This window comes from Mus caroli, chromosome 7 (genome assembly GCF_900094665.2).
Source record: "Mus caroli chromosome 7, CAROLI_EIJ_v1.1, whole genome shotgun sequence".
NCBI lineage: Eukaryota > Metazoa > Chordata > Mammalia > Rodentia > Muridae > Mus > Mus caroli.
Window position 1 is genome coordinate 92,518,482 of NC_034576.1, and position 25,914 is coordinate 92,544,395.

At 43.9% G+C, this 25,914-nt stretch overlaps 2 protein-coding genes across 3 annotated transcripts in view; one reads left to right on the forward strand and one right to left on the reverse strand.

The window, feature by feature from the left end:
* The window catches only part of Tmem135 (transmembrane protein 135), a 248,571-nt gene extending 229,286 nt beyond the window's left edge, over nt 1-19,285 (reverse strand). The window contains exons 1-2 of one of the 2 annotated variants that reach the window (XM_021167719.2): nt 19,125-19,224; nt 13,458-13,638 (exon numbers count right to left, since the gene is read on the reverse strand). In XM_021167719.2, the coding sequence (XP_021023378.1) occupies nt 13,458-13,463 (6 nt within the window). In that variant the 5' untranslated portion in view covers nt 13,464-13,638; nt 19,125-19,224. Of the gene's footprint in view, nt 1-13,457; nt 13,639-19,124 lie in introns of both variants that reach the window. The other variant, XM_029479324.1, reaches the window with a different exon arrangement.
* A 122-nt stretch (nt 19,286-19,407) lies between these two features.
* On the forward strand, nt 19,408-24,457 carry Fzd4 (frizzled class receptor 4). Its single transcript, XM_021167654.2, has 2 exons — nt 19,408-20,024; nt 22,084-24,457. Exons 1-2 carry the CDS (start codon nt 19,740-19,742, stop codon nt 23,410-23,412), a joined length of 1,614 nt encoding a protein of 537 aa, XP_021023313.1. The 5' UTR covers nt 19,408-19,739; the 3' UTR covers nt 23,413-24,457.
* The last annotated feature ends 1,457 nt before the right edge of the window (nt 24,458-25,914 follow it).

The following is a 25,914-nucleotide window of genomic DNA, read 5'->3' on the forward strand; positions in this document are numbered from 1 at the left end:
GGCAGGTGAATTTCTGAGTTTCAGGCCAGCCTGGTCTACAGAGTGAGTTACAGGACAGCCAAGGCTACACAGAGAAACTCTGTCTCGAAAACCAAAAAAAAAAAAAAAAAAAGAGTTGTGTCCTTGTTGGAGTAGGTTTAGCACTGTTGAAGGAAGTAAGTCTCAGTCTCTTCTTGCTGCCTAAGGGTCTAAATGTAAAGCGCTCAGCCCCTTTCCAGCACTGTGGCTGCTTGCACGATGCCATGCTTCACGCCACGCCATAACATTATGGACTTAACCTTTGAAACTATAAGCCAATGAAGTGTTGTCTTTTCTAAGAGCTGCCATGGCAATGGTGTCTCTTCACAGCAATAGAAACCCTAAGACACCAGGCTACCCTAAAGCTGGCTGTGTAGTTCAGTATGGTCTCAAACTCTCAATCTTCCTGCCCCAGTCTCTTGCATACTGGAAGAGTGTGCTACAATGCCTGCCTCCATATTTGGCTTTTTCACTGAAATGTAAGAGCTATCAGAAAGACCCACTTTCCAGCATGTGCAACTCACTATACAGCCCTTAGATAAGCCTCTAGCTCAAGGAATAAAGCAACCAGCGCCCCAGAAATCCCTCACATCTTCACTTCCTCTCAGTCTCTCCCCGCCCCCATTCCACATCACCTCCATTCTTTTACCAACAAACACAGATGAACCAGGCATCCTTTCTAGCTCTAAAAGAACCAAACAGTATTTGCTTGCTTCATACATATTGTGCCTGGTAAGTTATACATTGGTCATCACTCTTTATCCATCTTATTGTTGATGGTCCTTTGCATGTTTGTAGCTGGGCTCCAATGTGCATTGCTGCTAGGAACATTCTGGGACCCAAACTTGGGTCCTTAGGAAGAGTAACAAGTGTTCTTAATCACTAGTCACCTGTGCAGCTCCCTAAGAACAACTTAGAAAGATGCCTGCAATGTAACTATGTGCATGCACCTCTACTATGTGGTCTGGTACTGCTGTAGGAGGCACAAGTGCTGCTAGTGTGTATGGATGTGCGATGTTACACATGTACTCTGTGACAAGGTGAAGTCTAGAAAACAGTTTGGTGGGTTTCTAAACTATTATAATTTTATGTGTATGCATGAATGTCTACATGGTATAGAAGGAATACATGGTATGGGTACCACGTGTATGCCTGGTACATATGGAGGCCAGAAGAGGACATAGGCTCCCCTGAAGCTGGAGTTACAAGTAAGCTGAGATGTGGATTCTGAGAACCAAATCCAGGTCCTCTGCAAGAATAGCAAGTGCTCTGAATGGCCAAGCCATCTCTTCAGCTCCCTAAATAGCATAGTTTTAAATCCTTCCACTCAAAGCAAGCTTCGGTGTGGATCTTTGCCCTTAAATTCTTTTTCCCTTTATACATAAGCCTTTGTTTACACTTAGTCAAACTGTGGGGAAGAGCAGAGGCCATTCTATTAACGTTCCAAGAACCCAGAGACCTTCTATAAGTTCCAGCAAATGTTCAGCTAGCACACATCTTCTAAACAGTCGTCAACAGTTTTCCTTTCTAAAACTCATTTCCTAATGGAAAATGATCCTTCTCTGTTAGTTCCAGAGTAGGAATCATTTGTCTGAAGAGAGGACATCACCTACAATACACGGGACAGTAGGCCAATTGCTTACACTCCCTATCTCTATCAAGTTGCCTTTGATGGCAACCCCAGATGGCTGTCTCTGGATACTTGACTGTCTGCTCATCTTTATGGGCCCTCTGCTACTTTTAATCTTCTTTGCTGAGTTTAATTCCCTCCAAAAATGCTTTTCTTTCCAGAGGGACAGGTTGTCTCAAATGATCAGATAAATACACTAATAATTTTTCTTGACAAATCAATCCCGTGTCACCTCAGGTCTCTGAAGACTTATTTCCAGTTACTCGTCAGCCCTATCACTTACAACCAGTTCTTAAAATCCAGATGCAGGCTGAGCCGAGATTCTAATTTCAAATCTCTGCTGGCTCACACTTGGGAGCTGTTCTGTCTTCCATCTCCAGCTGGCCCACTATCATGCCCTTTCCTCTGGAATAAAGACTTCCTCACATTCATCTCCACATTCCTCATACTTATACTGGTGGAATTTATAGCTTGCTAATGCAGCCTTGCCCCACAGAGCAAGCAAAAGGGAACTGGGCCGGGGTTCTGCCTGTGAAGCAAGGACTAGGCAAAGTTCCAGCTTTCCCCCCCACCCCTACCACTGCTGTCTGAAATTTTCCCTCTTGCCTTATACCAGCCCTGTTAAAGGCCTGCATTGTAAGGGTCTCTGTTTAACTTTTTCAGCAGACAAAACTTGGTAACTGTCTACTTAAGGTTCAACACACACACACACACACACACACACACACACACACACACACACTAGCCTGAATGAAAACCATGGAGTCAGATTCTTTCCTCTATTTAATACTCCAGAAGTTCCAGGGCTGACACTGTGGCTCAGGCCTATACCCTTGGCTATCTGAAAGGCTAAGGCCAGAAAATGAGGAATTGGATCTAACCTGGGAAACAAGGTAACCTATTGAAAGCTTGTCTAAAAACAAAAATTCATTTAAATTTACTGTGATAGCTCGAGTTCGGGCATCCATTTAAAAAGACAGGACATGTTGGCACTCCATGGCTGAAGAGGAGGCAGACAGGCAGAATCCTGGGCTTCCCTGGCTAGCCATCCTAACCTATGTGGCTAATTCCCGGTCAAGAGAGAGACTTTGTCTCAAAAGTCATGGTGGATGGCTCCTCTTGCTTCTACATGCGTGAGCATGCTCATGCACCTGTTCTCTCGCACACACACAAAAGCTGAGTGAGCAGAAGGCCTATGAGAGTAACTTTTGGAAGATGCATAACTCTTGCAGACACTTGGGTTACATTAAGTAAGCCAGTACCTTACTAGTAACCTGTAAACTGGGAAACCTTCTACTCTCTTGCAGTACAAAGCACTATGGGGGCTAAAGAGGTGGCTCAGTAGTTAGGACCATGCACTGCCCTTGTAGAGTTCAGTTCCCAGAAGCCACGTAGTGTGACTCACAACTACCAGTAGCAGCAGCTCCAGGAGATCCAAAACCCTCTTCTGGCCTTTGCTGGTCACTGTTTCCCTCATGTGCACATTGTCTCACACACTCACACACACAAGCACACATACACACACACCACACACACATACAAGCACATACACACACCACAAACCACACACATAACACACATGCACACACATAACACACACACACACACACACGCACATGCATACCACACAAACCACAATTTAAAACATTACATAAATAAAAGTTTATTTCAAAAGTGGTGAGAATTCCAGAAAGAATTTAACTGTGGAGTTAAGAACTTAAGCTCATGACCTCGGTGTTGACATTTTTTTTTAAAAGCAGACACATGGACCCATTGATTCATGCAATCAACACAAATGTGTTGATTCCCCTGCTTTGGGCCTGGTATTAGTCATGTGCTGATGATACCTCAAGCAAACACAGAGTAGTGAACTTCGCTCCTTTCAGTCAGAGAACTTAAGAGAAGGTGTAGTCCCGAAGCTTCATTTCTATCTCTGGTGTCTTGACCTGTCTGAGCAATTGACAGTAGTAAAGCAGGGCCCTCTACTCTCCTTTACAAGCCTCCCCCACCGTTGTGTAAACAGAGGCAGATTTCCCTCCCAGTCTTCATTATGTTTTAACCTCTGTTCATCTCTTTAGTTGGCGACATTTTCTATCTACTCCGCAGAACTGCTGAGATAATTAAAAGTAATGTAGGTTAAGTGCCTAGCATAAACCATGACAGCTACTTTAGTAAGAAATGGAACGAGACACAGAAGTTGTCCAATACAAAGTATTAATTTGGCAGCTCTTTGACTCCCATCCAAAACTCAAAGAGCTGATGTTCCAGAGGAGGACTGTTAAATGGATATGGGGATTAATTATTTCCCCTGACTTCCTTCTCAGCTTCTGTCACAAAAGCCCTGTGTATGCAAGCTTTCCTGTTCTCCCCTCAGAGCTCAACATGTGTCTACTCAGGTTAACCACATTCTACCTGCTGAAGTTACCCGCACGCACAGCCAGGAGTCAGGCTGTCCGGACCCACAAGTCAGCCAACTGCTGTGAAGCGATACTGCTGAAGGGAAATCCTTGATGGGTCTTGCAAGAGAACTACAAGCTGCAACCTGGATTAACCCAGGCTGTTTATCAGCCTCAGCTGCTCATCCACTCTCTTCCAGGCAGCTGGGCAAAAACTCCAGGACTGCCACTCCCCACTGCCTAAAAGGGCCAAAGGGAGCACTGAGGATTCCTGATCAGGACATGCCCTTTTTCCCAGAAGAGGGATTAAGTGTGCCTTGACAAAGTTTCCCATCCAGTTCTCTTCCTTGGAGGCTGAGGTGGACATGAAAAGGGACCTGAAATGTCCATCTACATCCTTAAAAAGGATAAGTGGACTGGCAACAAATATGTCTGTGTTCTTGGTCAAATTATGGTCACAATGCCAACTTGAGATGGTCAACACATTTAGAAAGAGATCACATGGGAAAGCGTGTACTAACAGCCTGGCACATGGTGAGTACCAAGCAAATGCCAAGTAAAGGTTTCTTAATAACTGTGAACAGTGTGAAGAGAACAAGTTATATCAAGGTACCAGAACTGAATCATACTGAACAAAAATCTCACTTAGCCATCAGTGGGTGAGGGAGAAGTGTGGGCACATGGAACCAAAATAGAGCTAATTTAGAGGTAAAGTCTGCAGGACCAGGTGTCTCTTCCTCTATTAGATGGCTCTTCTTGGATCTGATTCTTCTTACTATTCATCTCATTTTCTTCTACCATAGGTCAGATCTCTCTCTCCATCAACAATCATGGCTGAAAAGGAAGAGGCACAAATTCCATCCCAACAGGACTTTGTCTTTTGTGGGTCATATGTTCACCTCTCAGACCAGGAATCAGAAAGCATTCAATGATAGACCCATTTCAGCCTGGCTCCTGTTTTTCAATAGCAGATGAACTATAAAATGTTTGGTCATGTGTAAATACCTGCAAAAAGGACTCATGATGAATAATATTTTAATAATACCTGAAAAATCAAATAAATTCCAGTGTTTAAGTTTCAACTTAGTTAGAACACAATATAGATATTTCTTGATGGACTGCCTATGGCTGATTCTCTACCATAACAGCAGTGCTGAATAAAATTCACAGAGATGGCATAGCCACAAAGCCAAAAAAATTGGATCTTATCTTTATAAGAAAGTGTTCCTGATCTTGTCCTAGGTCGAACATGATGCACAAGGATGCAGGACGCTCTCAACCAGACAAATCAGAGCCAGCCACCCAGCCCTGGAGAGCACGAATAATTTACACTTGAACATTTGCATTGCATCAGACTATGCTATAAGCATTTTGTGTTAACATATTTTTTTTTTCAGAATCCAAGTGGCAAATGTTTTTATCAACCATTTGATAGATGAAGAAACTAATCCACATAGTTAAAGAATTTCAAAGATCACACAGCTAGTAGGTAGCATAGAGAGACCTTGGAGCAGATCATCTGACTCCAGAGTTCTCCTTTGACCTTTATACGATGTGTTCCAGAACAAAATGGGATAAAGGGCAAGAGGAATGGCAATGGTTTCTTAGGATAGAAATGAGTTCTTGGGGAAAAGAAATAACAGGTGCCCAAACATTACATCAGAACTGGCTTGAAACTAACTTTGTCTAACTTCTTAGGACCTTGAATTTTTTCAAGTAGTATAAAGTAGATAAGATCTGCTCATTGGAGTGATTGCAATGATGTTAGTTAACCTTCACTGAGCAGTTATTCTAGAGCAATACCAAGAATGTTACGCATGTTATTTCAGTGGAGAAACAAAGCTTAGGAAGGTCACATAGATTTGTCCAGTCACATGTAAGGCAGAATCAAGGCTTTGGTGGGAAGCCAGGTCTGTCTGGCTCTAGTTCCTGACCACAAAACCGTTACACAGCACAGCTCCCATCTCAGAGATGAAGGGATAAGATATCTAATAGATGTAGCAGAGGGCCTTTCACATCCTAAGTTAGGATTATTGTCCTTTCTTTTTCTGTCCTGACTTTTCTTGTTCATGATGTGGGGAGATACACACACACACACACACACACGTGTCCTTGAACAGTTCTACTGCCTTTTTTGTACTAGGGATAACATATGTATATATGGATACATACATACATACACACATGCATACATATATGTAATAAAATAGTGTACATGTGTCCTTGAACAGATTTACTGTGTTTTCCTTTTGGTACTAGGGATGGAACCAGGGCCTCATGTATGTTAGACATCACTCTACCATGGAGCTCCATATTCCACCCTTTTTATCAATATTTTTTTATTTTCGTTTTGAGACAGTATCACATTAAGTGTCTGGAGTTGGTCTCAAACGTACTTAAATAACCCAGAAAGCCCTTGAATTTGGCATTGTTCTGACTTGGTATTTAGGACTATTGACCTTTGCCACCAGGCTTGGCTTCTGTTGACCTGTGCCACAGGCTTGGTTTCTAGCTTTTATGTAAAAAGTAAAACAAACTCCATTCAGTCAACTGTGCTGTCAAAAGGGAAAAGCAAGTATACACCAGGAATCCCAGTACTTGGAGAAAGGAGGCGGGAGAACTATGTACAAAGCTAACCTAGGCTACATAATAAGGCTCCATTTTAATAGTAGCAATGACAGTAAAAGTAGCGGCGGGAGTAAATACAGCAGAGCAAAACTAACAGAGTCTCAGAGGGAGAGAGGGAGACGAATGCTTAGCAGGGTGGCAGGGTGTATACCATGTAAAGAGGCATTCCAAAGCTTGGAATCATTTCGTTTGGAAAGGCATTCCAAAGCTCCCAGAGACATAATGTTCACAGTATAATAAGCTGGTGATAGGTATAGGAAAGGCTAATCAGGTCTTGGTATTTGCTTTTCCCTCAAAACACGAGAACCAGGCTGTTTAACACATTGTATAATAGCGGTGTCACCTTCCACCTTGGACTGTTATCAAAGTGAGATTTACCCTCCCTTCCTATTGACCTTGGTGCCAAGCCACACCTCCAGTCCCAATCAGTACACAAGACATCGCACTCCACACGTACTGTTCAGAATCTGCTGATTTCTAGCAGGAAGGTGCCTGAAGCTATGGATGAACTTGAAGCCTGGTGAGTTGGAAAGGATCAATCCACACTTGCAGAGCAAGCCGATGTGCACATCCTAGCTTTAGCCTTGACCTTGTAGTCATGGAAACTAGATTGAGTAACTGGGACTCAGTATCCCAATGTTTAATATGTTTGGAAGGTCAAGTGATGGTTAGGGAGGTATCAGCAAATGCAGAGTGCTCTGCAGCCCAGCTCAGCCCAGCACTTTTCCCACTAACTCATCCTGCTCCTTAGAATAAATAGTGTGCTCTCAGAAAGAAGCTAGAAGCTGGACTTCTCAAAAAAGGAAACTAATCTGGAAGAGGTAGTGCCCTTCCTCCTTTACTTCCCTTCATCAACAATAAAGTGCAAACTTCAAAAGAAACAAATCTGAAAATGATGAACACCAGACTCAAAGCCCTTTTCCAGAGTGGAACCCTGTGGTCAGATAGCGGCAAGGGCGATCCTTGGACGACTTGGTTGCCATCCAAGTCTGTTTTTAGTGCAGAATAGAGTTCATGTTTTGGAAGCAGAATCCTTGACTTTTTTATCCTGTTATTCAAATATTTCCTAATAATCTTCAGCATTTATATACTCAAGAGACCTCAAAGTTAAAGGATGCGGGTCTCCAGTGTTTTTCCTTCCTGTAGCTAATGAATAGATGTTTTCTTTCTGAATTCACTAGCCCTATCATCCTTCCCCACCCCCACCCCCACTCAAAGTACTCCATAGAAAGAACTCAAATAGCAAAATAGCTGAACTGTAAGTTACCAAGTTTGGAGCTGGAGTCAATGTTATGAATCCCTTTTCAATATGGCAGACCTATGCTGAAAGAGACTGAAGTTTTAGGACATAAATACATATTGCACAAACTAAGCTGCCGTTAAGTGTGGTGTTTCTGGTGCCACCTATTGGTCATTCTATAAGCTTGAACTATGTGGCAGTATCATATAATATAAATGAATATAAAATATGATTTATGGTGTAACATTCAAAGTTATATATTTCGATAAAAGCCAGAAGAATACAGAAATAGAGTGCTGTGTTTGGATATCAACTTTGGTTGTAGCTACTATAAACCATGAGACTGTTTTGTTATATAATTTTTACCTTTATTTACTCACTAATTGAGTCTGTGGAGAGGAATATATAGTGAGGCATCTCTGGGAACTCTAAGATTGGTGAACCAATAGTCATGTTTAAGAGATTTTATGTCTTGTATAAGAATTGTGGTTGGTATCTTGTTCAGACTGTTCTACCAACCACTGAACCTAGGCAGGTGCCCTCGGATGCTGGGAAAGATGCTGTCCAATATAATAGACAGGTATCCCCTTCTTTGAAAATTGTTCTTGGCCAAAAAGAAGAGACCTTGAATAAGGTGTGAGCCAACCTGATCAGGAGGCTTTGTACCCACACATAAACACACACACACACACACACACACACACACACACACACACACACCTGATCGCTGACTAAATGTCAGGGTTACAAAAGGTGAGCTCGCCTCACCACAGCCTGGGAGTCACTCTGTAGTGTAATTGGTCCCTCAGCATACTCCATGTCTGAACTAAGACATCATCTAAGGCTAAGATCTTTTTTTGTGCTTTAATATGTTTTTCTCACTTGCCTTCTCCTCGACAACACTCAAGAAGTCACTTGAACACAAATCCCCATCTCAGGTTTTGACCTACAGCAGAATTTTCTTATGGGAAAGTTATTTACACAGGGATGAAAGCCTCAACAGACAAATAACTTTTGGATTTTGTGAATGTATTTTTTTCCCAACACGTGTGGGAGGCAATGCTAAACAGAGCAATTCTTCTCCACAGCCAACAAAGCCTAGGCTGAAGGACGGCAGTGGGGATTCCACACCGTGGGAACTAGCTCCGTGAAATGGCATGCTGCCTGAGTTTCTGAGAAATGTGTTTAGTATCAAAATAGTATATCCGTGTTGGCATTACAGCTAGTACTCCCAGGGGTAATAACCTGGAATTGGAGGACTTAAGGCTTTTACATTTCTGCATCTGTTGGAGGCACCAGGCCATTTGGGTTGTGCCAAAGGAGAAATATGATTTTTTTTCAAAATGAAAACAAAAACAAAAAATTCATAGGTTAAATAGAAATAGAACTTCCTGAAAGCATAATCAGTTTTCCAAAAGTCAAAGATGAAGAATTTTAATTAAAGTCTCATCAATAAATTATATTGTAAAATATAAATATACATATAGTAACGGTAAAATGAGATCCTTACTTATTTAGAAAACAAAAACTCTAAATAAAGAGTCAAATTTATGACCTGGAACTATTAAACACTAGGGAAATATTTTGACATCTATCTGAGTAATAGAATTTTTGGGCATAATCCTTATAAAATGAACAATGCTCTTGTTTGTCCACCAGGATATGATCATAAGACCCTATTTCTGATGACACCACATACTGGGGTTGCAAGATTTTGATTTTTTGCAAGCTGGAACTGAGCTAAAACAGTCCTCCTTGCTGTCTAACTTTGTGGTGCTGAAAGGAGTTATGTAGACTTCTGGAAAAGAAAAGTTTTTAACAGTCTTACTATGCTAACTCCAGTAATGACTTGCTGGCAAGATATGCCCAACAATGCAATGGTGGCATGACAATTATAGTGGCAACCAATTACCCTCTCATTTGATTTGATGCCTACTCTACAGGACAGAGCTCATACCTGGTATTCTATATATCAGTACTACCTCCAAAAGTTCAGGGAACATCACTGAAGGGGGAATAGAAAAATATCACTAAGGGTCAGAGGTTGCAGAGGTGTCCTGCAAAGGTGTCTTCTGGGCATGGCATGGCCATTGCACTCACAAACTCGCTGAAGCTGTGATTACTTACAGAAGCTGGGTTTGTCAATATTTCATCATACATAGAGGGGGACTCACGAGTTGCTCCCCTTGCCAGGTCCATAATTAGTTAATGGATACCATGGGAGAGGTTGTTATTGTCCGTGGTATAGCTACTGATAGATTGTTATATTTCAGTAAACAACTCCCACTGTGCTCATGTTAGCAGCCTTAAATAAACTCACTGAGTACACACACACACACACACACACCACACACACCTCCAATGAAAATGAAATCAGTTTGTTAAAGAGATATCAATACCTCTACATTGACTGAAGCACTGCTCATAATAGCTGAAATATTGAATTAAAGTAAGCATCCATTAGTGAATGAATGTAATGAAGAAAACATCATACACATATGGAATGGAATAGCAGTCTGATTTATAAAAATACAAGGAAATCCTGTCACACTCCAAGTAGGAACTTGGAGGACACTGTGACAAGTGAAGTAAGTCAGGCACAAAGAGACCGATACTGTATGTTCTCACTTACACATGCAACCTAAGATCTCCAATCTCACAGAAAGAGAGCATTGCTAAGATGTGATGTTTATATCAATGGAGAAGTGTTAGTCAAAGGGTAAAATATTATGCAAGTACATAGATCTTATGCAAGATGATTAAGCTATACAGATCTGTATGGCATGGCAACTATAATTAGTAGAAGTATTATTATATACCTGACCTCTGCTGAGATAAGTTATCTTAAGTATTTTTGATACACATATAAAAAGGTAATTATGTGAGGTTATGGATCTATTAATTAGCTTCATTTTGATTATCATTTCACTAAGTATAAATATATGAAAATATTATGTTGCACACCATTAATATATACATTTTCACTTATCATGTAAATGAACTAGGGAGAACTAATAGCATTTTCTAAACCCCAAAGCAAGAAATTTCATATTTCCACCTCTTAACTCTCATAAAATTATTAGAATGACATAGACATATTATGTTTGCTTTTGTTCTTCTTAGGGACAGATACTGTGGCAGGCCTTTATTTTGAAAAGGAAATAGAATTTCTTAATTCCCATTGTGGAAGATGCTCTTCCTGGGTCAGTATGATATCATTGCATTATACTATCATCACAGCATAATGAAGTACAGAACCATGAAGTCAGGTGCCCTCGGATCGGGCCTTGCATGCTGTCATCCTAGCAGTAGCAATGTAGACAGTTATCTGATACTCCCCTTTCTCTCTGAATCACTTATCTGCAAAATTGGGAGATAAGAAAGTCTGTGACCTCGGCAGTAACAACAATTCCGAAATCCTCTGAGCTCCCAACGTCTCTAACCCTGATGGGGTATAGATGCTGTAACTTAGACCTCGTTAGCCTGCCCCAACATGAAGCTGTAAATAGAACCATAGAAGCAGAAATCAAACACAGCACTTTTCTGAGAAACAATCTTCTGATAAGAAGAAAGAGTGCTGATGGCAGAGGTAGAGTGATTAGTCGCTGCAGGCAGGTAAGTGGGGCACTGGTTCATAGTGTGTGGATGAATGTATGGGCATTAGTACTATCACACAAGGAAGGGCAATGCATCTACTAGCTCTCTGTACTGTCTGAAACCTCAAGTCAGCCTGCTGGGCCTTTGCCCAAAGGAGGTAAAGGAAAGACAGACTGATGTAGCACGTGAATCACACAGTGGCTCTAGCCCTGCTCTGTGAGTCACATAGGGTCCCAGCTTCTTTATCTGCTAAGCAGGGCTCTGCAGCATCGGATCTGGAAATGTACTTTCAGGTCTCTGGTTATCAGATGCTAATGGCTCCTGTCTTTTCTTGGCATATGCCTGAAAAACATTTTCTTAAAAGGCATTCCTCTGCCTGGTTTTAGAATTTAGAGAATTGACATCATGGGTTTGGGTTCTCAACAACAAAGTAGATAAACAGGGAAACAAAAGGCATTTACAATTCAGTCCCTTTTCTTTGTTCTGCAGCAGGGTCTCCCTGCTAGTCTAGCTCCTCCTGCCTCAGCCTCCTCAGTCACACATTTCCAGGCATTCCCCACTACATCCAGCTTCCGTCAGGTTCTTGAGACTCAGAGCTCAAGGGCTACTGAAGCAAAACCAGGGTTTTTGGTTTTTTGTTGTTTCAAGATACCTGGAAATCACTAGGATGTAAGCCAGTGATGTACAATGTATACCCTGTTCTACCTACCTGAGCAATACATACTGTGAAACCTCAATCAGTAGGTTGCTAAGTCGTCACCTTACTGTAATGACTACACAAGGAAATCGCTAATTATCAAATGTTCCATTCAGTTCTAACGCCCTATGGGGTATTTTATTTATTTGGTGCATAGAAGACCTGCAGGAAAAATAAAGCTAAGAAAGGCAGAAGGGGGGCATAATAGATAAAGCACACCCCACAGAGCCAAATGGGCCCAAGTCAGAATATTGTTTCTGCCATTTGCTGTGGCACCTCAGGCAAGTTTCTTCAGAGTGGAGGGGAGGAACAATTTTGAAAGAAGCAAAATGGGGTCAAGGAGTAAATGGTCAAAGGGAAGGGTGAGACATGAATGTCCAGGGAAGATCTTGGAGACAACGACACCTGTCTAAGGACTACAGGAAACATTCTAGGCAGAGAAGACATCTAGGTATTAGCTTAGAAAGTTTTAGGATAAAAAAGCAAGTGTCACTGAAAAGGGAGCTCTCTTTCTATGCCTGTTGAATTTTGTTCCAGTTGCAATGAGAAAAACCTGAGAACTTTTAAATCTAAAAGGAATATAAGCTGTAGATTTGGTTTTAAAAGCTCACTCTTGTATAGAGACTGAATCACAGGTGAGCAGTACAAAGACAGAGCCAGAGAAGCAGACTAGGCAGTTCAGACTCATGGAGATGGAGAGAAGTAATTCAGATTTAATATCTGTTCTAGAGGTATGGTGGATTAAACAAGATAACATATGTAAAATCACTAAGTGCCTCGGTCAATTGAATGCTTGCTGCAGATGCTAGGATCTAGTCTAACAGGCAGATTACAGGCACATACATACACCAAAGAAAAATCTGATGCATACTTGGTCAAAGCTCTAAGGTCCAATGAATAACTAATCCTCTGTATACCACGTAGGAAAGTCACATGTGTTTGCTACAGCTTCCCCTGTAAGTTGGGGAGCAGTTTCCATGTATTAACATTCAAGGAATATTTTTGTGAGATATACTTATTAGTCAGGGGAATTATGAGTGAGGTAGAATAAAGAGTTTATTATAAATACTCCATGTGTGACATTGCCTGTTGTTCCTGAAACCACCTAAGACCAGCCAGGGCTGCAATCAGGGAGAAAGGCTGGAAGCTGGGTGTGGCATGTGTGAAAACCAGGGCAAAATGGAACTCACAGTGATAGACTGTTTAGCCACCTCCAGGCTTTGTCAACAGTGACTAGAAGGGCTTACTTACTAGCATTTGGAGGAACTTCAAATCCAGCTGCTGTTGCGTGCTAACAGGTGTGGCAACAAGTGAGTGACAGTGTCTGAGTGTTCATGCTGTCTTGTTCTTACACCTGGCTTTCAGAGCATCAAACAACTGCTTCTTCTTTACTTTCAATGTCGTACTAATTTTTCTTAGGGTCACCATTAATCTGGAATGATATAGGGAAGGAAATTCTTAGAAAAGTGGTCAAGCCTATGGCTAGGATAGACAATTTTGCTGGTTAATGTGTTTGCTGTACAATCATGAGGACCTAAGTTCAGACCCTAGTACCCATATGAGAGCCTGGGGTGGCAAGTCTGCAACCGAGGCAGAGGACTGATAGAGGAAGAGTCCCAGGGCTTTCTGGCTGGCTAACCTAGCTTAAACATTGAACTCCAGGTTCACTGAGAGGCGATGTCTCAAAGAAGAAGGAAGAGGAAGAAGGAGCAGGGGGGAGAATAAAAAAAAGAAAAAAGAAAAAGAAGGAGGAGGTGGAGGAGGAGGGGGGGAAGAGGAGGGGAAGAAGAGGAAGAAGAGTTGGAGGAGGAGGAAGAAGAAGGAAGGTTAAGAATGACAGAGGAAGACATCAGATGAAGAAGAAGGAGAAAGACAAGGAGGAGGAGGAAGACGAGGAGTTAAGAGCAATAGAGGAAGACATCAGATGTCAACCTCTGGCCTTCACACACACGTGCACACATGCACACATGCATGGGTGAATGCACCATCACACAGATATGTATACACAAGTGTGCATGTACACATATCATACACACACACATATACACACACATGCATTCACATGCACTCCTGAAATATGCCAAAGAATCTTCCAGTTTAGCCAAAGTGACACAGTACCAATCGATAAAACTCCACTCTGTATCAGTTCTGCATTCAAACACGTTTTATGGTCACACTTAGCTTGCAGATTAAGGTAATGGTAAAATGGCAAAGATGCTTTGACTTCACAGGACACAGCAGTCCCTCCTCTTCCCTTGACAGAGGATATGACATCCCTTTATCTTCTCACTAGTGCCTGTGTACAATGGTAGCTGGGTTACCCTTTGCTGGTTATTTTTATTTCTTCTTCATTTTCACTGAGTGTACTTCTGAAACTACTATTTCACTGCCATCCTTCCCTTGGTCTCTTGGAAACTTATTCCTCAAAACTAAACTCTCCTTCTCATTTTTCTATAACCTTACCAAGAAATCATCCCCTGACATACACCATTCTCAGCTTGATAGCCTTAATCTGTACTGTTCTACATATAATTCTCAATGACTTTAACTGACAATGTTCAAATGGCTAATACCCAGTAATAAGAAAATATTAGAGTTTTAAAGCAAATAAACTCATCTGCCTCTAATTTAAACCATCATTTCAACCCAGACAAATGTTTCATCTTAGAGTGTTTAAGAATAGGCACAGTAAAATTTAAAAAGATAAATGATTGTCAACCGAGTTCAGAAAAAAGCTGGACACCACGAATCATACCTAAGTTATGGGAAGGGCAGAACCTAACTACATTATGGTAGTTTCCTATATCTACCCACATTCTTAAGTGACTTCTATGGACCAATGAAGAACATGGCACTGCCTCTGATGGAGACAGAGTAAACAAGGTATGTAGCCTTAGAAGACAGACAGAATTTTGTGCATAACAATGGAAGTGGATGAAGTTAAGGGAGGCCAAGAAAAAGCACCAACCAGAAAGAAATGTGTTTCTCTTTTGATCTCATGTGACTGTGAACTCTAAACACCTTAATGTAGGGGCCATCTTGTATATGGCTATATACCTTGTCCAAGTACCCAGCTCCAATTACAACAACCAGTTACTATATATGAGCTGATGCTGTGAAAGTGAACGCTGCGATGAGCTTAGCCTGGGGAGGCATATGGTACATTTGCATTAAGTTTAGCCTCCCACAGACATTAGTGGGTGCCCATTTGTTTACTGTATCATTACCACTAATAAGAATTTCCAATGTTTCCTCTCATACTTGTTAAAAGTATGGTGGATGGAACAGGTCTTGATTACCTGGCATCAAGAGTCCTGTGGTGATAATTATATGCAGGCTAATAACACAATGGACTAAGAAGGGACTTTGTGCCTTTTAATAGCAGTTACTTAGTCTTTTAGGACTAACAATTGCTCAGCTTGGAACGGGATTAAAGTTCTCTTCCACCTGACCCAGCATGCATGTTTTTGTTTTATAATTAGTTTGGGTGTAAATGTAGTGCCCAAGCTACTTGTAAACTGATGGGATGTGGCTTGGTGTCTCCCAATGTAAATTGGGAGCTTGATGGCGCCATAGTAAATTCCCAATAGGTACATGCATTAATCCCAGTGAATTTCCCCTCCCAAACCAACCAGGGTAATAATGAATCACTCTCTTGCATTTTCTATCAAGACAGCTCTTTGTGATTTCTAAATGTTCTGTCTAGATTCAAAGAAGCTGGTTTCTTCATGAGTGGTTGGAATAAGACTTTTCTTAGAAGCTACTGAATATGGATTAGCTGGATTGTTTCTGGGGAAATAAAAAGCAGGCTCTGGGGTGACCACTTCAACATTTAATTGGGTTAGCGAAGAACTACAAATAAGAGGTTTTCCCTAGGAGGGAAAGCATGTTTACTGCACCCAGCCCCTTAGGTGGTAGATTTTTTTCTTTTTAGCCTAACTGCTGGCCTCCGAATGGAGCTTTTAACTCAGGCACCATTACACAAATATATCAGCGCAGAAATGGCAGGTTGAAAACGGAACACATCACAGGAGTTCACAGCATCCCAGCCTCTCATTTGGTTGCAAATACTGAGCCCTCCAGCTGCCCAGCCACCCACAGAAGTCATGTTTGTTGCCGTTCCAAAGGGTTTGCATCCTAAAAACTAGAAGGCTGGACCAAGGAAATTGCCCTGCACTTGGGACAGAGTCACTAGGGGCTGGTGACCTGTACTTTAGGGTAATTGAAGGTTCTTGTCCTGCATGTCTATCTTTTCCTCTCAGACACACTGTGCCTGTCACCGGGCAATAGCTCTCTGCTCGAATCCCTCAGAGAAGTATTTTCTGTAACAAAGACAAGCACACTGTATTTGATACCAGAGGAGGTTATGGACCGTGTGAACAACTCCATGAGAAGGAGGCCAGGGGGCCATTCAGACTTAGCTTGAAGTCCTGCTCTTTGTTTTCTCTCCACATTCAGACTGAAATGTGATTCCCCTGGCTTTCTTTTTTTGGAAAATACCTGTGATGAGTTCCCTGGCTAGAAAGAAAAGCTGTTGACAGGAAGAGCGAGCGTCTGATGGAAAGGGGGCTTCTTCATGTGTTCTCAGAGGAGACACGCTGCTTCAGATATGCTTAAGCGGAGATTCCAGGCCTGGGAAAAGAGGTCAGGACCCCCCTCCCCCCAGGAAAGGTCATCCTGAGTGGTAGACGAGACTGAGAACTGAGCGTTTTCCTCTTTGAGAACAGGAACATGGGCACAGGGTTTAGACCAGAGCAAATGGGCAAGTGAGTCCTTCTCTGCTACACAGTGAGGCACCTTGGTCAGATTGTCTGACCTTTCTCAGATGGTTGCAAATAATTAAATACAATGAGTATAAGTCAAGGAACGCTGGTGCAGAATAGGGTTTCTTATGAAGTCTGTTACTGATTCGATAATAGTGCCCCTTCAGCCAGCACCAACCATGTCCTGCCTATTTGCCAGGCACTCTGTGAGTAACAGACCCATCATCCTCCTTGACTTCAGGAAGTTCACTGTTTCATAAACCACACACACACCCTGACACCCTGACACCCTGCCCTAGGCGATGTTCCAGCTGCACTCCTAACCCACTCTGTAAAGTAGCTCACAGTCTTGCAGGTCATCTCTTTGAGTAGCTCTCCAAACTCAGCTATCTCCACCTCCAATTTGCTCATGGCTCTCTGTGGCTTACTATGCCCAGTGTGTTTGTTTTATTTGTCTCCTATGTGATCCTAGAAAATGGGGATCACATATCAATTTAATCTATTCATCTAATTTGTTCCTCTCAAACAATGAATAGGTCACTGCTTTTTTCATCTGATCATTTATGCAATCCTATAAGCCAGTGCCACCTGTATACAGAGGACTCAACCTGGTCCTGAACTCCTGGAATCTTGCCCTCCAGCTTCAAAAAGGTTGGGCTCTGATTTGGTGGGTCCTATCATTGCTAACTATTGCTTTGGTTTAGCCTCAGTTCCCCAGTTTACTTAAAGGGCCAAAACATTCTTTACCAGATTATGACAATGACTTGAAATGACTGGCTTTTATATGCCAGTTCCAGGCACAGAGGCAAATACACAAAACAGCCGATTCCATTCTTTACCCTCAACCAGGTCCAGTCAACAATAAGAAAGCTAAAGCTACAAAATTTGAGTGCATGTATCCTTCCAATTTATACCTTACCTCAGCTGTGTGCCAGAAGACTAACTGAAATGGAAAGGCATAAAGAACTCAGAAAAACACAGGCAGGGGCTTAGGCAAACAGAACTGAAGGAGAGGGGAGGAATCCCTTTACTTATTACCAGTATCCTCAGAATTTAGCATGAGACCGATACGCAAGGGGTAGTCTTATGATCTACATTTCACGATCTGTCCCAGATATAAACAAAAAGTGACAGCCGAGTTATTATCGAGCATTATTCATCGGTCACTGTGCTAGATGATCTACACTGCAGGCATTACCTCCGGTACTGAGAACCGCTATGTGACAGGAGAGCATGGACTTCACTCAGAAATTGGCCTACTGCGTGGCCCGTTGGAGGCTCCTATTAGTCTCACCAAGTAACAAGTACATGGTTTGGGAAATCACCTGCTGAGAGTTCCACTGGCCAAATGGGAAGCAGAGAGAAGGTGGACCCAATACAAAGTCCTTTCTTTGTGGGTGAAGAGGAGAGAAGCTGGATTGGAACACGGGTGGAAACATCTGCCGCCCCCCAGAGTGCCACGGAGAGCAAGAACGGGAACGAAAAACGTGCAGGATGCAGGGGAAGGGTGTCCCGGGTCTGGGAAGGGGCGTCCCTGTGGCTTGTGCGCCTTCCTCGCTTCGGGTGCACAGGTCAAGCCTCTTCCCTCCCGCGCTCTCACCCTCCCAACCTTATTTAGAAACCGTGTCCCCGAGACAGGAAGGGCGGCGGGCCGAGAAGCACGGAGCGTCCCGGCCTCATTTCCTTTCGAATCCCCCTGTGGAATTTCATTTCGTACGGTGAGGAAATCGGAGCGCGAGCCCATCGGCTGCTCTGTTGCTCCGGAGCGCCTCCCCCACCGGGGCTGGAGACCGGCTGCTCCCGGCGCAGGTCGCGCCGAGTGCGGGGCGGGGCCGGGGGGGGGGGCGCCAGCCCCACTGGCTAGGGGTGAAATTTTCTGCGAACTCGCGCTGTACCAGGCACCAGCTCTAAGCCTTTCAGGCTTTATCGCTAATCCTCCCAAGTCACTTTACGGATGAGGAACCTGACGCGGAGAGGTTGGGCAATTTGCTCAAGGTCACACAGCCAGGATTTAAAGCCACAATCTGTGTAAACCCCAAATACCGTGTTCTTTGTGTTCATTATTTTGCTTGATACAGAGGTGACCACGGGGCCGGAGGTGACAGCTGTAAGGGGAAGGACGTGAAAGGGGCATGGATGTGGGAGCACGTCTCACCTGAAAGAGGAGAGCAGGTTGGCTGGGCAGGAGCCACTGGGCTCCATCGCCGCCTGGCCACAGCGTGCAATGGATCCGGGTGGGAGGACGCCGAGCGCCGGGAAGCCAAGCGGGGCGGGGCGCCTCTGGAGCGAGCAAGGGAGAGAGGATCAAGCCGCGGGCGGGGGCCTGACCCTTACAGCAGGAGAGGGGCCCCGCCCCTTCCCGCCCCCTCTGACCAGGGGGGGCTTTCATTGGACAGTCGCGTTGTCCGTCCCGCCCCGCCCCCCGCCCTGCGAACCTCCAGCGCCACAGAGCGCTGGGGCGGTGAGAACAGCGCGGCGTAGAGTGCAGGCGGGCTTCGCCGAAAAGCCGGACTCGGCCGGCGCCGAGTTCTGGGATCGCCGCCTGCAGCCATGACCCTAGCAGTCCATCCCTCGGCCCCGGCTCCGGACGTCTGATATCCCGCACATTCTCGTACAACTGCTGGAGAGGCGACTGCTGCCCCCTTGTCGCCCTTGGCGCCTTACCGCATTCCCTATCCGGAGCTGGGAGCAGCGCGGCCACCGGCGCCCCTGTGCAAACTGGGGGTGTCTGTTAGAGCAGCCTCTGCCGCTGCTGCCCGCAGCTCTGGCCATGGCCTGGCGGGGCACAGGGCCGAGCATCCGGGGGGCGCCTGGAGGCGTCGGGCTCAGGCTGGGGCTGCTGCTGCAGTTGCTCCTGCTCCTGCGGCCGACACTGGGGTTCGGGGACGAGGAGGAGCGGCGCTGCGACCCCATCCGCATCGCCATGTGCCAGAACCTCGGCTACAACGTAACCAAGATGCCCAACTTAGTGGGACACGAGCTGCAGACAGACGCCGAGCTGCAGCTGACAACTTTCACGCCGCTCATCCAGTACGGCTGCTCCAGCCAGCTGCAGGTGGGCGCCCCTACCCCCATCCCTGGAGGACTCGGTAGACAGAGACTCCCAAACTCCTTCCTTGGAATCCCTGACAGATCGAGCCCCCTGCTCCCTTCCTAACTTGAGGGTACAACTCTTGGGAAAGTGATTTCCAACCCGCACCCCACCCCCCACTTTTCTGTCCCTCTTGGAGACTGGAAGCCAAAACGTTGTGTAAGTCATCTGGCCCGCGAAAGAACCTATTCTTACACCCCGCCCTTCCGTTTTTCTCCCCTGCCCATGTCTGGCCAAGCCCCTAACCCCAGTGGAGTTGAGGGCTATCTTTGCCAAAGATTCCGGCAGCCGCTGCTTGGTGGGCGAGTCCTGGCAGGGCAGCCCGTTGCACCTAAATCTTGGAAGGAGTGATAAGGAGACAGAACTTCGCCCTTCCAGGTCGCTCATCAACCTCCTTTTTGCCTGTGTTTTTGGGTGTAGGTTACCAAATAAAACATCGCTGCCTGTTTTCTGCAGAATGCCCCGCCGTCGTCGTCCTGCACTTTTTAGAGGTCATACAGGAAAGAGTGGTTAGGTTGGCCTGAGCTCTTTCTTGTCCTTAGCGTTGGAGGCAGGTTTAGTTTTTGGAGGGACTGAAAAAAGCTCCAGGAAGGTAGTGTGCATATTTGAAGAACTTCTTCTTTCTTTTTCTTTTTTCCCTCCTTTTCTTAACAGTCATTAAGATGTTAAAACCTTGGTAATGTGTAATGATATAGAAGTTCTCCCTACAATAATAAGTGAAAAGTAATTTGCATATATAACATAGTTATAATTTCTCTTATACAGCCAACTCAGTGTGGAGTGGATTGGAATGAAGTTTTAAGAACTTAACACTCTCCATGTTTTGGTTGGTGAGGCTGAGTGGCTTTAATAAAAAAAAGAAGAAGAAAAATATGGAGGTTAGAGTTGTCCAGGTTGAAACCTTAAGAAATCTATCGTTCTGGCTGTAGCGAGATAAGAAACAGACATACGGTTTATTTACAGGCTCGGGTTTTTACATAGGTCACTGTAAAAGTTGAGTTGTGGTTTGGGGAAGATGGTTGGGATTAGACCTGTTGCTGGAGAAATATCCCGGTGGAAGTCTCAGGGCTTCCAAACTAAGTTACAGAAGCTTAGGAAATGATCCTCTCACTCTCAGCCTGGAAACAGCACACGGTTGACATCAGTGGCAAGTTGGTTGGAGAAACAGCTTTTGCAGGGATATATATTTTTAATTACATGTATCCTGGGGAGGCAGCCAAGTTGTTTTGAAAGACAAGACTGGATCCCTTTACATGCTGGAAAATAGTTACTTGTAACTCTAGACTTCATAGACAACATCTGTAAGGAGCCAAGGAGACTGTTTATCAATGCTGGAGGAATTGAGGACAGCAACTGGACTCTCCCCTGCTGCTATTGCAGTTTCAGGGACTTAACATTTACATCTTCCTATTGTGCTTCATTATTAATCATTGAGGAATTGCTAGCCAAACAAATCCCTGGAGACCAAAGACCCCCAACCTATATTTCCTCTTTGGATCCAAGAGTCTCAAATTAGTACATTTTCTGTTTAAATTCAGGATTGACTTTTTAAAATTAAAATGTAAATTAGGGGATAATAAAATGGTCACAGGATCTATATTTTAAAGCGACAGAGAAATAAGGATAAAAGCCAAGCATCCATCACCTAAGTGACCAAGTCACTTTATTAGACTCTTTAGGTCTCTCAAATGGTAGCTAGAAGGAGAGAGCTATTGGAAGTCACTTTTTAAAAGTTTATTTTTGTAAGGGTTGTATGAAAAAAGATTATGTAATTCTTCAGACACGTTTTAGTTATTTCCTCATTTATGTTCCTGTGAAAAGGAGCACTGGAACCCAACTAAGGAAACTGTGTAAAAGTGATGGATTATTAGGCAGCAGCGTCGGAGGTCAGAGTAAACAGACATATTCCCAGTAGGCTGGCTTAAAAGTAGATACGTACACTGCCTGGAAGCATTCGCTCAGCTCTGTGCTTTTGGTCAAACCCCACTCATTGTTTTCTTTGTTCTTGTCATTACTTTTCCAGTTCTTCCTTTGTTCGGTTTATGTGCCAATGTGCACAGAGAAGATCAACATCCCCATCGGCCCGTGTGGTGGCATGTGTCTTTCAGTCAAGAGACGCTGTGAACCAGTCCTGAAAGAATTTGGGTTTGCCTGGCCGGACAGCCTGAACTGCAGCAAGTTCCCACCCCAGAATGACCACAACCACATGTGCATGGAAGGACCAGGTGATGAAGAGGTACCCTTGCCCCACAAAACTCCCATCCAGCCTGGGGAAGAGTGCCACTCAGTGGGAAGCAATTCTGATCAGTACATCTGGGTGAAGAGGAGCCTGAACTGTGTTCTCAAGTGTGGCTACGATGCTGGCTTGTACAGCCGCTCAGCTAAGGAGTTCACGGATATTTGGATGGCTGTGTGGGCCAGCCTCTGCTTCATCTCTACCACCTTCACTGTGCTGACCTTCCTGATCGATTCATCCAGGTTTTCTTACCCTGAGCGCCCCATCATATTTCTCAGTATGTGCTATAATATTTATAGCATTGCTTATATTGTTCGGCTGACTGTAGGCCGGGAAAGGATATCCTGTGATTTTGAAGAGGCGGCAGAACCCGTTCTCATCCAAGAAGGACTTAAGAACACAGGATGTGCAATAATTTTCTTGCTGATGTACTTTTTTGGAATGGCCAGCTCCATTTGGTGGGTTATTCTGACACTCACTTGGTTTTTGGCAGCCGGACTCAAGTGGGGTCATGAAGCCATTGAAATGCACAGTTCTTATTTCCACATCGCAGCCTGGGCCATTCCTGCAGTGAAAACCATTGTCATCTTGATTATGAGACTAGTGGATGCCGATGAACTGACTGGCTTGTGCTATGTTGGGAACCAAAACCTAGATGCCCTCACTGGCTTTGTGGTGGCTCCTCTCTTTACGTATTTGGTGATTGGAACGCTGTTCATTGCAGCTGGTTTGGTGGCCTTATTCAAAATTCGGTCCAATCTTCAAAAAGACGGGACAAAGACAGACAAGTTGGAAAGGCTAATGGTCAAGATCGGGGTCTTCTCAGTACTGTACACGGTTCCTGCAACCTGTGTGATTGCCTGTTATTTCTATGAAATCTCAAACTGGGCACTCTTTCGATATTCTGCAGATGACTCAAACATGGCAGTCGAAATGTTGAAAATTTTTATGTCTTTGCTCGTGGGCATCACCTCAGGCATGTGGATTTGGTCTGCCAAAACTCTTCACACGTGGCAAAAGTGTTCTAACCGATTGGTGAATTCTGGGAAGGTAAAGAGAGAGAAGAGGGGGAATGGTTGGGTGAAGCCAGGGAAAGGCAATGAGACTGTGGTATAAGACTAGCCAGCTTCCTCGTTCCTCATTGTGAAGGAAGTGATGCAGTGAATCTCAGTTTGAACAAACTTAGAAACACTTCAGCCCACACACACCCACGTCAGCCCACCACCACTCACCCAACTCAGCATCAGAAGGCCAATGGCTTCACTGCAGACCAATGGCTTCACTGGTCCAAAATGGAAAAGCCAGTTAGAGGTTTTCAAAGCTGTGAAAAATCAAATTGTTGATCACCTTAGCAGGTCACAGCTTGGAGTCCGTGGAGGTCCCGCCTAGATTCCTGAAGTCCAGGGTGATGGTGTTTGCTCCTACTGGGTGGGATTTCAGCTGTGAGTTGATAACATGCAAGGAGAAAGATTAATTTTTAAAACCCTTTTAAATTTTAAATAGTAACTAGGTCTTGCAGATAGCAAAGTGATCTATAAACACTGGAAATGCTGGGTTGGGAGACGTGTTGCAGAGTTTTATAGTTTGGCTGGTCTAACATAAACATCTTCTGGCCTACACTGTCTGCTGTTTAGAACTCTGCAGCGTACTCCCAAGAGGTGGTGTCAAAATCCTTCAGTGCCTTTGTCGTAAAACAGAATTGTTTGAGCAAACAAAAGTACTGTACTAACACACATAAGGTATCCAGTGGATTTCTCTCTCCTGAAATTTCAACATCCCTAATTCTAGGCAGCCCCTGTTTTCTTCACTTTAAACTAATGACTCAAAAAAAAGGTTATTTTTATAGGATTTTTTTTTTTTTGCACTGCAGCATGCCTAATGAGAGGAAAAGGAAAGGTGATTCACTTTCTGACAATCACTTAATTCAGAGGAAAATGAGATTTGCTAAGTTGACTTACCTTACCGACCCTAGAGACCTATTGCATTAAGCAATGTTAAGCAATTGGGACTTAAAATATTTTAGTTTGTGTGATTGCATCTAGGCAGACGCCAGTCTGGAAGAACTGAAATGTTAAATTTCTTGGCAACTTTGCATTCACACAGATTAACTGTGTAATTTGTGTGTGTCAATTACAATTAAAAGCACATTCTTGGACCATGACATAGTATACTCAATTGACTTTAAAACTGTGGTCAACTTGCATTCTTAGTGTGATAGTGCCTTTCCCCCTGTAGCATAAGAATGTTATCGGAGTTTGGTCTACTTGCCACAATGGAGACTTATTCAACTTTGCAAAGGCAACTAAGGACAGCAGATCCAAATACTTGGTGCGTAATTGTTCCTTAGTAATGGGCAAAGGCTCTTATAAGATTTCACTGGAGGCAGTGTGGCCTGGAGTATTTATATGATGCTTAATGAACCTCCAGAATGCCGGCCAGAGGCTGGATTGGTTAGCAGGGGATATGGTGTAGACAGAGTGAAATGAGCTGCAAAGTCTAACAGCACGAGTCTTAATTGCCTTTGCTGGGATATCCAAAGCCTTTAAAATTTATGCTTTAAGTCCCTCACAAGGGGGTACCCGCTAGCAACCTATCAAAAGTTGAAGTTCTTTTAAAATTGTGACTTGCCTTTTTCTTAACCTGCCTTAGGTCTTTTAATCACCAGATCTCTGGGACAAAACATTGTACATGTCACAGGTTGCTCTCCTTGTATTTCATGCCTGTCTGCTTCAGCAACTGCAGTTATTTATTGATTCATGCTTTTAGTAAGAGAGCTCTTAATGTTTTATCCAACCCTACTTTGTGGAGAAACATTTCATGGATTCCAAATCCCAAATAGACAAATCTCTCTCTCTCTCTCTCTCTCTCTCTCTCTCTCTCTCTCTCTCTCTCTCTCTCTCTCTTTCTCAGTTTGAGCTTTGTTTCTGACTACATTTTCTCCCCACAACCTTTGTTTTTGCAAGTTCTGTAGATATCTGATATCAAGATGCTATAGGCCCGTTGTGTGTTTAGAAATGAGAGTCTTGAGGCTGGTGAGATAAAGACCTTCATGGACCTGGGTGGCCCCTGGTGATTTATGCAGCCTGAGTACCTAGACTGGACTAGGGCATAAGGCTCCAGGAGCAGGAGAACTAGTCCATGGAAGGGCCAATTTAACTCCTGAATGAGCTGCCTATGAGAGGCGAAATGGACACGCCTGCACTGCTTACAGACAGTTCCCATAGCTGTCCAGGGCCCTGGAGTGTGCACCCAAGGGCAGATTCTGCCCTTACTCACGCTCTGCTTTGGTGTCTTGGGAGTTGTGTAGTGACTCTAGCACAGGAAAGGGATGAAGAGCAAAGCAGTAGCTGACTAGCTTTGCTGTGCAGACTTTGTAATGCACTTCTCTTTGTAATGCTTCAGTGATTGTAGGACCAAAACTGCAACCTCCAAAGAGAGAGCAGTAGGTGCTGAGCATGTATCAACAATAACCTTGACAACCACAACCCTTTGGGTGAAACCAGCCACCTGCATTCTGGATCCTAGAGCTAGTGTACTGACAATTTTTCTATCTTCCCAGGCAATTTGCCTTTTTAGGGGAAGTTATGTTTGAGCGAAGGGGCCTGGCAGTTCAGACTG